This window comes from Rissa tridactyla, chromosome 5, assembly GCF_028500815.1.
Source record: "Rissa tridactyla isolate bRisTri1 chromosome 5, bRisTri1.patW.cur.20221130, whole genome shotgun sequence".
Lineage (NCBI taxonomy): Eukaryota > Metazoa > Chordata > Aves > Charadriiformes > Laridae > Rissa > Rissa tridactyla.
In genome coordinates, this window is record NC_071470.1 from 38,846,612 (window position 1) to 38,859,211 (window position 12,600).

General features: G+C 42.0%; 1 protein-coding gene across 5 annotated transcripts in view; it reads right to left on the bottom strand.

Moving 5' to 3' along the window:
• The window catches only part of SLC4A11 (solute carrier family 4 member 11), a 100,039-nt gene that overhangs the window by 43,548 nt on the left and 43,891 nt on the right, over positions 1-12,600 (bottom strand). For 4 of the 5 annotated variants that reach the window (XM_054202958.1, XM_054202955.1, XM_054202960.1 and 1 more), the window contains exons 5-8: positions 11,903-12,134; positions 11,191-11,253; positions 10,571-10,652; positions 1,242-1,365 (exon numbers count right to left, since the gene is read on the bottom strand). In XM_054202958.1, the coding sequence (XP_054058933.1) occupies positions 1,242-1,365; positions 10,571-10,652; positions 11,191-11,253; positions 11,903-12,134 (501 nt within the window). The remainder of the gene's footprint in view (positions 1-1,241; positions 1,366-10,570; positions 10,653-11,190; positions 11,254-11,902; positions 12,135-12,600) is intronic. The other variant, XM_054202957.1, reaches the window with a different exon arrangement.

Below are 12,600 nucleotides of genomic sequence, written 5' to 3' on the forward strand. Positions count from 1 at the left end.
CGTGCGGGTTCAGTTGTTTGCCTGCTGCTTTCCATAAGGAACATCAATATGTTTTCAGCCTGTTGGGTTTGAGATCTATGCCAAAAGCATTGAACCGCTCAGTTGGGAAAGATCTGCCAGAAATCCTGGGAAATAAGGAAACACCAGTATTTCCATTTAAACAAGGGTGGTGGTGGAGGGGGAGGAGGCGGCAGACAGACCAGACCAGAGGGTCCCAAGGTCACACAGACAGCATTGAAGAGGAGGAAATTGAATCAGGATATGCCCTGTTTCAGACAAGGTCCCCAACCTCTCCAGCACCTCCCAGAAGCACAGACCTAGTAGCCCCAAGGTGTAAACAGCCAGCTTAAGTGCGAAAAGGTCTTGAGCTTTGAACCATTCAACCATTAGCTAGAACACCACACCATCTTGATCAAGCCAGAGCTTTCTAGGAAGACAGGATGGTGATCCCCAATTGACCTTGATGTCCCCCCGTGATATTGCAGTAAATGTGTACTACTATGTCATTTGTTGGCCTCGCCTACACCAGAGAACCAGTAAATACACTTGAGCAAGCTTTACCCTTGCTGCTTTCAGTGCCAAAAGCTATGAAAACACATCCCAAAGGACCTCAGCACGTCTGACCTTACAAGCACCCCAGGTCCCAAATAGTCTCACCCACACTTCAATAGAGCTCAAGTAAACCCACATTTTACTCTTGGATACATTAGTCCATCTACAACTGCTGCAATCACATCTGCAGTGGAACCGTCAGTCCCATCAAGAGAGCTGGCTGGGAAGCAACCCAGACCTCTGCAGTGGGGCATCAGCTGCAGACTCGCAAGAGCCCTTCACAAGCATGGCTTTTAACCAGGAACAGCATTCCTTACCCTCTAAAAATAGTGGCTAAACTGCTAAAGCTGGAGGGGGGAGAAGTCTATGGAGTATTACACGCATTATGGCTGTAGCTCTAGCAAAAAGCATATGGGGACAACAGACACACTTGATCTGCGCTCTTCTCCTCCCAGTCACGCTAGAGGCCATTCTCCAGTATGAGATGAGGATGTAACTGACTAATCTACCCTTCATGGACACTGTTAGAATAAGCCATCTTGACAACTGCTGGGAAGATCTTGGGTCTTTTTACATCCCCTTATGTTTTAAAAACAAAATGTTGTCATTAACCCTCAAAGAAGGCCAAGGAAAAGCAATCTTGGGAAAAACCTCTGAAGCACCACAGCAAACAAGAGTGCAATACTCACCATTTTAGGAGGAGCCAGAACTAATATCACAAATCTCACTTCACAGGAGTTTTCACCCCAATTCTGAGGCCTCTCCAGGCGGCTGATGCAAACATGACGTCGCTGAAGGGACTTTATAGTGCAACTGTTAAGGAAGATACCATCGTTATACATGGCACTATGACACATGGCATGCTGTCTCCTGGTGTGCAAGGTTTATAAACAAACATTACAACTCTGAGAAACACAAAACTTTGTTGGTTGTGAAAGGGTCAATTTTGAAGCCTTAAACAGTGACTAAGTTGCTGTTAGCCCAATTCTAACTCTCTTGTAGAATTTGACATCCATGGTTTTATGAGAAATAACTTTCAAGGTTTCAAGGTATATTCTCCCTCTTCCCCCATCTGCTTTTTAATAGCCCAGAAACTAAAAGACAGAGTGCAACATATGTAGTACTTGCAGTGCTAGAGAAGCTTCTACAAAAAAGCCCTCAGAAAAAACCCTAACACCTACGTTATTGGAAAGCAGTTTGCACTTCATTTCATTTCACTTGATCTCCCAAAGCGCTTTTAGAAACATTAAGGCAAGGTGCCAGACCAACGTATTTCCACTTCTTTTGCCCTGGGCAGATCTCTCTCTCTGAATGGCCTTCCCTGTTTGCTCTCAGCTGTTATTTTTCCCCTTTCTGGTTCAGGTGTGTTACAGAAATCAAGCTGACCTCCTTGCTCAAGATCTACAGAGGCTGTAGCAGGCAGGATTACTGGTCTGAGGGAAATCTTTGGCTGCAATCCAGCCAGCACTGCTGAGCGTATGGTGGCTGTTTGACTCCTGTAACAATGACTAGCCACAAGTTGTTTGAAAGAAACACAGAGATCATCTTCGGAGGCCATGAAAGACCAGGTCTGCCGCCGCCCTGGGATTTTTAAACAGAGCTGTGATATGGGTAGCCATCATTCTTCCTGCTGTGAAACTCTGAAAAAGCAGCAAAGTGGCTTGGTGCAGTTGCAGAAGACAGCTAACACCAGCCTGGGCTGCAGCTCTCCTGTTCCCATTAAAGCCATCTACTACTACTCAACTCTTGTGAAAAGCACAGGTGAAATATGTACACAGGTTTTTGCCTATTGACACTGAAATAAGTCTAGAAGTGCGTTTTCCTACCTCAGAGGTATTTTTTTTCTTTTTTTTTTTCCCCCTCTTTCTGGTTCAAAGTCACTTAGAATGCTTGCTCCCCCTTTTATTCATCTAGCAAGGCCCTATCACAGTCCTTCGTGACAGTAGAATTCATCTCTCCTTTAACTTCTCTTACATAATCGTAGACCATATCTTTCCTTTTAACATTATTCCCATGACCATGCACTCCTCAGTAATGGCTCCTGAAGATCTTTGGCTGGAGATGTACTAGTCGGAAGCACATTACATTTTCTATGAAGTTCTTAACTTGCATTCAATAATCACACCACCAAGTATTTTCTTATTGAGTTTGACTCCCTGATCACAGATTGGAAGCAGTCTACTTACGCAAATTAATCTGACAAAGGCACTTGTCTGAGCACAACCCAACAGCTTAATTAGAACAATATAGGTCATGAGCAAGATGACAGTATTCCATTTATTTCCTAACTCACTTCCACCACAGCCCCTTGTCTTTTGTCTACTTGAATCAGCTTTAGAAGGGAGAAAGATCAAGGCAGGTCCTAAGGTTAGGAATAAAATACCTTCTAAAGTAATTGAAAATAGAGCACAAGCTATCTTCTCAACTAAACCCACAGTCTGAATCTGCAACAATCCTTGTTCTTCCCTCCCAAGGGATCAAATGAGTACAGACAACACTGGTTTTCACAAGCAAATCAAAGCCCTCGGTAGCAATCTTGCTGTGGCTAGTCAGCATACAAGCCTCCTGGTGTTACAGTTCAACAAGCCAGTGGGGAAGATACATGAACTCCAGGCGTTATACTAAATGGAGAACCTTCAAGTGGTCCAACACCTTCAGTTCTCTCAACTTCATCCACCTGAACTAGTCAGTAACAGTGAACAGTTAATACACTATTAGCAAAAGTGACCCTTTTTTTGTGCTTACTATTTTCATACCTCAGCTGTTGAGCTCACCAACTGATTAAAAGGAAGGCTTTCTGGGCATTTTGAACATCATTTCTGTTCCAGAGATGGCCAGAAGCAGGTATTGGATACCTATTGCTCACAGAGCTGTGTTAACACTTATCAAACATCATCCCTTTCCTACCATGGCAGTACCTGACCTAGTAAGAAACTATGGAAGTGCAAAACATGGACAGAGAAAACTTATTGCAGGGCAAGGGCTGATCACACCAGCACATGCCTCAAAGCCTGAAGCGGGGCAGGATAGCAAGGCATGAACACAAATTTCCACATTGTGGAGGTACAAGTTACCAGCTACCTCTCAGCACTGCTGCATAGCAGTACCCACTTGCCTGCTTTCACCCCCTTTGAGTAAATCCAAGAACCAAAACCTCACAAAACCCCCAGAATTTCAGCTTGCTCTTACCCAAGGCAGGAAGGCCAACATGCTCCCCTGGCTACAATGTAAGTCATGTTGTAATATACAAGTTATTTAGAAAAATATCTGTTATATAGTGCAATAATTGAGCAAGCCACATGGATTCTTCTGCAGCTAGCTTTCTTCCTGAAGTAACAAGCTTATGTTTCAGCTCCAGTAATTTGTCTCCAAGGCTGTGCTTTCCAGAGATGACAGTCCTGCCAACAGTGCCAGTCCACAGGGCTACAACATCACTTCAGCTCAACAGCTCCTTCGGTATGGACGGGAAAACTTGACTGTTCAGAAGGCTGCTCTTTGTCACTGAATCACTTTCACGTACAAGCTAGTTTTCCTAGCAGTGACACCAAAGCCTTGTGTTTCTCTAAATCAGGAATTCACTGTTTCCTTACATTGAGGGACTGGAAAAGTGTGCAACAAGAGGACCTTGCAGCGCTTAGGCAGTACTGGAAGACTTAGCAACACTGAGCACATTCACAAGACACCAGGAAACCCACTGTCATCATTACCCATCTTTATCTGAAAATAGTTTTATCCCCAGTGCTGGAGTTTGAGACTTCTCACACCTATTAGACAGTTTCTCCCAACTCTTCTGTAAAGAGCTCTATTGATACCGTCACATGCATCTGAATTCCAGCATCACACCATTAAAACTGAGTATGGACCACTGAAGAATTTCCAGCCTTAGTTTAAGACAATGTTTGGACACAATTTAAGTCTGTAATATCTTTACAAATCAGGCCGAGTTGGTTCAGTGAGGGTAAGCCAGATTTAAACAGGTGCCACAGAGAAGGTCTGATGCACCTAAGCATTGCTGCATGGAGGTGCCTTTGTGCAGAATGAAGCTTCTTCTACCCCAAACCTGGTCTTACTGTATTATATCTGTTTGTTTGGGGACAAAAACCAACTGTCTCTGTAGTTATAATGCAGGGCCAAGTCACTTCTGCCCATGCATCATTCAGCACCTCAAACTTATCTTCAAATTTAAACCATTATTTAACTGATTCAAAACCTATTGCCTGGTGTAGCACTTACAGCTCCTACTTTTGCTTTAATTCCAGAATACAGATACAAATATAAAACTAAAACTTTAGTCCCTACTAGACTCATGCAAATATTTGTAAAGGACAAAAAAGTTTTGGTTCACATGAAGAAATCCCAAGTTATGCAAGACGGCAGGTAAAACTCAGCATAGTTCAGGCCAAGAGGAGAACCACTTTTAAAGTGAAGAGACTTTTTTCAAGAAACACTTAAGTAAACTCCCACTAAGAAAAAAATTCTGAAGGGTAAATAGCCAAAGCCCCAAAAAACCTGAGAACTAACAAGACATTTTCAGCTGACTCTAAATCAAGTCTGGTTTGGCCAAAGCCTCCAAGTTCCTTTTTGGTTAGGGTTGAGCTAAATTTCATTCTCCTTTGGTTTGGCGAACAAGCTGAAAAATCTATTTTCACCCAGTATTAGTCACACAAGGAAATGCTGGGCTATGATTTAATGAGATGCCAGGTTGTGTTCTCAGCAATTTTATCTCAGTCCTCCAATAATTGAGCTCATAAAAAGGGCATTTAAATTACAGCATGTATTGCTGTTTCACTGTCCTCCTCTTTTCTTTCCAGGCTGCGTATCTAGTGGCATTGAGCGTGGCACTCAGATGGTGAGAACTGGCAACGCTCCACCAAAATCACTGATACACCAAGTCACACACGCCGCAGGTCTGCCCCACACCCAAGATGTTATCAGAGTAATAACACATTTCTGAAACAAATCATAAAAAGGGTCAAACTATGGAGACCCAAGAGAAACAGAAACCCTCTTTAAATAGGGCAAGAAAGGAAGTTAATTCAGAAACAAATTATCCCCTGCAGTAAGAAAAAGTGCCCGGCAGAGGTAATCATCTAGCCAGCCTTTTCCTGTCCCAATGCAAAATAACAATGACACTTCTCGTTCTCGTCCACTGCAAATAAATCTTCCTCCACCGAGCAGCTCCAGGCACGAGCTTTCAGAAACCAGAATTTGCAAGCAAGGAATGAAGCTGTGACCAGCAAGCCAGCTCACCCGCAGCTTGGCACAGGGCTGTTTCAGCAACAAAGTCACTCCAAGCTGAATATTGTTTTGGACTGGTAAATGCACTTTGTTCAGCTCCAGAAAGACCCATCCTCTCTAGCAGTCAATCTCTCTAGTGAAAAGTATTTCCTACAGGTCAATGTGTACGGATACACCTCCTCCCTCCTGTACACATGCTGCAGGCACTGAAACGAGTCATCCTTCTCTCCAACAGATATCCTTCAGGACCCAAATTCCTAATGAAGTGTTTGAATTTGAGAACTCCCTTTTCATAACACAGCAACTGCAAGATCTTCAGCTCTCCAGCATAACCTGGGACAACCCAACAAGGGTTGCTACAGGCACTTAAAAGAAAATTAATCAGTTCTTTGAATGCAAAGAACACTTGAGATGATGGTTGTAAATTTTCAAGAAGAGGCTCTTATTTACAAGATTCCAAATCTTGTAATAATTCCCCTAAAGGTTAATGTTTGTTTTAAACAGTTGAACTGTTTATTTTCCCCATAGTATCCCATTTTGCTCTTTGAAGAGGCACTATTCTGAGGAACACACAGTAAACTGAAGCATCTCTACTTGAAGCCTATTCCACAGTCAAATCAGAAGTAACGTGGCTTTTTTTTTTTTTTTTTTTTTTTTTTTTTTTTTTTTTTTTACAGACCCACAAAAGCCTTTAGGTCTTGAAAAATCCTTAAACACATGAAGTAGGTTTTGCATTACTTTTGTTGAGAGATCCATAAATAACATATTTCACACAACCATCGGTTATACATTAAATCTGAGAAGCTGCTGCTCTTAAACTTTACTGTATTTGAACAGCAGTCTTGCTCGATATCCAAAATAACCTCACAATACCTCTTTTTGAATGGCTACCTGGGTTTTTCCTGACTTAAACTCCTCCACAGTAATCATTGTAATTACACACTATATCGGAATAAGCAACTTTATAGAAACACGGGGCAGACAAACCACTAAACCACTCTTTGCTTACAGACAGGCTTCTTCCCTCTGTTTTGCCTGTTAAAACAGCTTTAGCCAATCAGTTGAATGCACTGAAAACAAATCCTTCACCAACCCATATGCCTTATCAATGCAGACAAAGGAAATGGCTCTTCAACTCCTCAATCCCAACTATGAAGCAGCTTGCTTTCATGTTTTTCTAAGGATTCAGCTTTGGAAGAAAGCAATTAGATATCTATCTCCTGGCAAGAAGAACACAGCCTGGAAGTTGAGATGCCTGGGGACTTCTACTCAGCTCAAGCGGCATTTGTTCAATAACCCATATAGCTGGTGTTTCTCCTAGGAGGACATCAAGGAGACAGATAAGCGGTCAGTCAAAGACAGCAATCAGTTAACAGTTACTTTAACATCCTTAGCATTAGGTATCCTTCACTATAAGGGAAAAAATAAAAATAAAAAAACAGGCATTTGCATCTCCATTTGTCAGATAGTAAAAGAAAGAATTGGGTGTGATAGGTCTTGGCTTCTGATGACAGCCACTTCTCCTTATACTCTCCATTGGATAAGAGAGGGACCTGCCTTGGGCTTTTTGAGCCAGAGCTGTGCAACACCAAAACCAATGGCTCTCACAGGGGCTTCTTCCCCACCTTTCCTGATCCAGACATGCAAAACATCCAGTTTACCCCCTCCAGGCTCTGGGTAGTTCACGAGGAACTGCGAGCACCCTCCTGGCAGAGTGCATCTACCTGCTGTAGTCATTGCATGCTGGAGGGGTACCAAAGTACCTCCCCTAAGATCCTACTAACAGCAGAGCTTCCTCATGCTAAATAGCTGAATAAGTCTGAGGATAACAGTTTAGCACTCCCTTTTCCAGGACAGGTCTGGCTATCCCTCATCCCAAGTTCTCTAATGAAACAGTCAACCAGCAGCTTCACAGTGAAGTAGCAAGAGATCTCCATGCCAGTTTGTGTCTTGCTGTTCTGGCAAATGCTATGAATAGGAGAAAAAAAAAAAGAGTTGTGTCCATGGTTTCTAAGGTATAAGATCATGTCCTTGACCGATGAAGTTAATCTGTAACTCTGAAGATGTGCTTTCTAGTTAGAAAACCATCATGTACACAAATACCTAGCAACCTTCGTTCTTCTAGAGCTGAAGACTGCTTGTTAGTGGGGTATGAAGTACTGCACTACTCTCAGTTACGCAGAATTTTACAGAAGGAGTTTTAAGGTTTCCATAAGCTTATGTACCCTAGTATGGCTTCAGCAAGATGAGGTTTTGGTCACTCATGACAGTAATAAAAAAAAAAGCCTTAAAGCCTATTACGAACTAGAAGCCAGTTATTTTCCTGGATTTCAGTGGAACATTCAAACCTTGAGATCTTCAATTCCCCAACAGTTTGTTCTGTCATGTGGCTATAGCCCAGATCCATATGGTACATCTGACCTTGCTGGCAGTTGAATAGACCTGAAACTGTCAGGAAAGCACTGATTCCAGCAGAAGCACAATAGACCTGAAACTGTCAGGAAAGCACTGATTCCAGCAGAAGCACAATAGCCATTTCACCCTAGGTTTTTCACAATAAGGATAAGTCAGATAAGAAAAAGCAACCATCTCTCCAGCACAGAAGAAAGACAGAATCAAATTTTTGTGTCAATTAGGAACACTCTTTTGCAGCCAGGCTCTGCACAACTCAGTGAAAATCCTACGTAAGTTTTTCTTTCTGACCCTAAGCTAATATTGGCTTTAATATTTCCCCTCAAAATCAGTGCAGAAGCAGCCCTACCAAAAGCGTATCTCTGAGCTGCTCTTCCTGATTAATGGAATCCTATCATGATACTCAAGCCTATCTCATCCACTAGTTAGTTAAGGTACACAAAAAACCATCAGTGCTAACTTAAAATTTAGCAAACAGTATAGACTAAATCCAAGGATAAAGAACAGCAGATATCTTAAAGGTTCTTCCCACTCATATGGAGAAATTTTTCATCAACAAATTCCTTCTGAGTTTTTGAAGCTGTTTTGCAATCTGACTTCAAGAAAAATGTAAGATCTAAAAATATGGTTCACAATCTGTTGCACAATAGCTACAGCAGAAATACAGTGCAATAATTAGATAATTATAGTTAATAACGCATCACTGCTTTCCCACCACTTTCTTCACCCTCTTCAGAGTAACAAAAGGAAGAAATAAGGAAAGTTTTGCACAAGACACCTTCAGGCTGTAAGCTTATTTTTCAAATCAAATCTTGTCATGGAAGCTAGTATTACTCACGTGGATGCATTTAAAGCTTTGGCACACTTTCCACAGAAAGGCTGAACCTACCCTTTTCAGCTTCATGTATATAATCACAGCATCTGTATCATTACCTCTAGAAATGCTTTGTTATTAAATCAATGCTCTCCAAAGCCCTCCACAGAGCCATGTCACATGCCACAGTAGAAACTTCCACCCTCTACTCTTCCTACATTAGGATGTACATATCCTTATTGGATGCCATGGGTAGGATAGCAGCAAAGGGTACAAAACTACGCAAAAGCTCTCTTGGATGATCAGTACAGGAAGACCGTTTTACTGTATAAACTCATAATCTTCTTCACGCAAACTGCTCTGTGCATGCCAGGCATAAGAACAGAGCTGACAGTAGCACACACAGCACAGACATTATCCAGTTAACTTCTTTCACAGAACAGTGCCTTTATATACAATAGTTACCTCTTTACAGAGAGACCACATTTTTCTCTTTCATAAGAGTTTAGAAACAAGAGTGAGGGGTTTTGTTGTTTGTTGGCTTTTTTTTTTCCCCAAATCATCTATTTCCAAGGCAGAATACTCTACGTTTTTTTTCCATCCATAAGCAGAAGATATGAGTAGAACTGCTAGTAGAAAGAAAACTCCTGACAGTTGTCCTAGCAAACAGGCTATGAAGGCTAGAATATGTGCACGCACTCCCCGAGCCTTTAGGCACCTATCCAACATACCCTAGTAATTTCTCTGGGAATTAACATATTTCTTGACAACTTGACTTAGAGACTGCATATGCATAAAGCAACAGACAGAAGTCAAATCGCATTGCTTTGGTTGGCGCAGTGACTCAGGTTCCGGCCTTCCTCTGTGAAGGGATAGTTTGGCTCGCCCAACACACTTCACAACAACAATTTCAAAACTCAGTTTTGGTCAAGTGGAAGCTGGGGTGAAGCCACCATGTCTCATAAGTCCCAGATGCCAGAGTTCTTAAACACTGGAGCAGACCCTTCAGACAGTGATCAGTGTTGACAATTAATCAGTGTCTGAATTAGTTGTCAGACAAAGTAATCAGTGTATAAATAGTGTCGGAATTTCTGACTTAAATTTTCAGTTATAAAGTTTAGATGTTTTCATCAAAGGACCTAAGAAATCTTTTGGTACAAGTTCCCAGACTTTGGCAGGCAAAGTAGTCCATGAATCAGTTTCTTGTCCCTTTCAGAAGTTCCTCTCATTAACATTTCTCAGTAATTAGCATTTTCTGGCTCAGATTTTTTTCAGCATTCTTAGCTTGTTAACACCAGGTTTCGATAGCATCCAAGAGCGTAATGCTCTGCAGAGACTGCGGTCACCTCTGCTCAGGCTTCTGCTTGACCATTTGCAAAGAGGAGGAGCCCAATGCTGAGACTGAGATCCTACCGGCCAGGATGCACAGATGGAGAGTGCACCACCATCCCAATTTACAAAGGCACATTTTGAACTGCTATTCTTCCCAGCAGCAGGAAGAGTTGTAAACTCTGAGCAGCCAGTGGATTTTGCTAATCTAACCCAGGTACTTACATGATACAGAGCCAGGATTGCTGATACTGCACCCCTGTGACTGTTGCCGTGACCCCCTGAATTGTATCTGATAAAAGGTGAACTAGGAAAAGAAGAGAGGGAAAAGTTACAGGCTGTCCATATCTTTGGTTCGCAACTGCAAATAACATTTTCTTTCAAATGGAAGTTGAATACTAAGACCAAGCATACTTAGTTATCTGCACAGCTGATTGATGCAAGGGCAGGGGGTGACAGAGAAAGATGGAAACAGTTGTCCTGATGCTTTTGAATTTTGTCCTTAAACTATTCACAGCCTGGAAAGGCAGCTGTTTTCTCCTCCCAACATCAACCTACTGCAACATTAGATTATTAGATTAGCATTATTCAACACACACACAGGACTAGAAGCGACATTGTCTTTCAACTCCCCTGCCCTCTTCTCCCCCTCTTCCTAATTACCGTTCTCAGATCATTTTACAGCACTGCTTAGTTTTTCTTTATTGGCAGAAAGCCTAAATTAAAGAGATAAATGCAAAGCTCTAAGACAGGTAGGAAGAAGTAACCAAAGCATGAACATGCTTACTACATGCTCAGGACTTGACATATCTGTTAAACAAATTCACTCAGGCTGTGACAGTTACATTTGAGGTGCGATGTACAAGTTTGTATATTCATTCCTGTTGACTCTGAAACATCATGGGTGCCTACAGAGAAACAACGCTTAGTTAAGCTTCTTTACATCTTGGGTTAAAAGGTAGCGTTTTAGACTATGCTATGACATTTCCTGGTAGCTTAAAGGTGACATGTGAGCCAACAATGTTAGCTAGAGTTACCCTAGTTGATTTTCTGGAAGAAAACAAACTGCCTCTCATCCCTTCCAATAGGCTGGGAGCAACATGAAGGCTCAAGCACTCCCCAACCAATTACTCATCCAAAGCAGTCAAACTTCCCCAGCCTGTGTGAATTCAGATGGAGAATCACAAGGCAGAGGAGCCATTTCTGAAGGGACACCCCAAGTGTCTGTTTGCTGAAGAGTACCGGACACTTGTCTGAGGACAAGCACACCTAATGGGTCCAAACAGACAAGACATTCAAGTGCTGTAGACCTTTCAACCCCAGAGAACACCACTACGTGTCATCTTAATGAAACAGGGGCAAGACTCCACCAAAACATAAAAATCCCAGAAACCTGAGACCCTTCAGCCTGGGTGATATGGAAAAATAAATCCCCAATCTCTAATGCAACATGCAAGTCTGGGCACCATGCAGTAGTGAGCATTCAACACACCACAAATGAAAAAGGTAACAACTAAACGGTAACCCATAGGCAAAAGCAAATCAAGAACTGATTACCATTCCCTTCTCGTGGGGTCCCCGAATCTGTGAATAAAGTGCTCATGATTTTTTCAAAGTTGCAGCTTGGCTCCATGTTTTCAGGATCTTCAGCAAAGTGTTTCAACATCTCTCGAAGAACATCATCCAAGGAGGTGGCTGTTTCATCAAGGATGATGCTGGCTCTGGCCAAGAACCCATCCAGGTCTCGGTGGGCTCTGACTTCTTCCTCAAAATTCTTTAATTTCAGGTACTGTGTTAAGAAGAGGTCAGAGCGTTAGACAGCTGCACACAATACCTAACAGCAAAGGCCTAGGATCTGTGTAGCTCACAAGCAGTTTTGTTGAAGTTACTGCCACCAAACCAATGATTCTGGAATCACTTTGACTATTCAGATCACATTTATGGAAGAAAAGGAGTTTTATGTTATATCATTAATGCATTGAAGGCCTGCATTTTCAAGTCTTATCCTAACAGAGTCACCATAGGTGAATGCCTATTTACACCCTAACACAGAAAGAAGAATAAAAAAAATAAAGTTTTGTTGCCTAGGATAAAGCACAGAAATTAGCCTAAAAGCAAAAATGCTTAAGGTAGCATTTAAAGTCCTCTTTAGGTTTAAATAATTCAAGAAGTTTACTGAAATGTGGGAAAAGATTTTTGGAAGAAATGGACTCCAAGCTCAGCAGTGTGAAAAAGTTACCAGTATGCATCTCAGT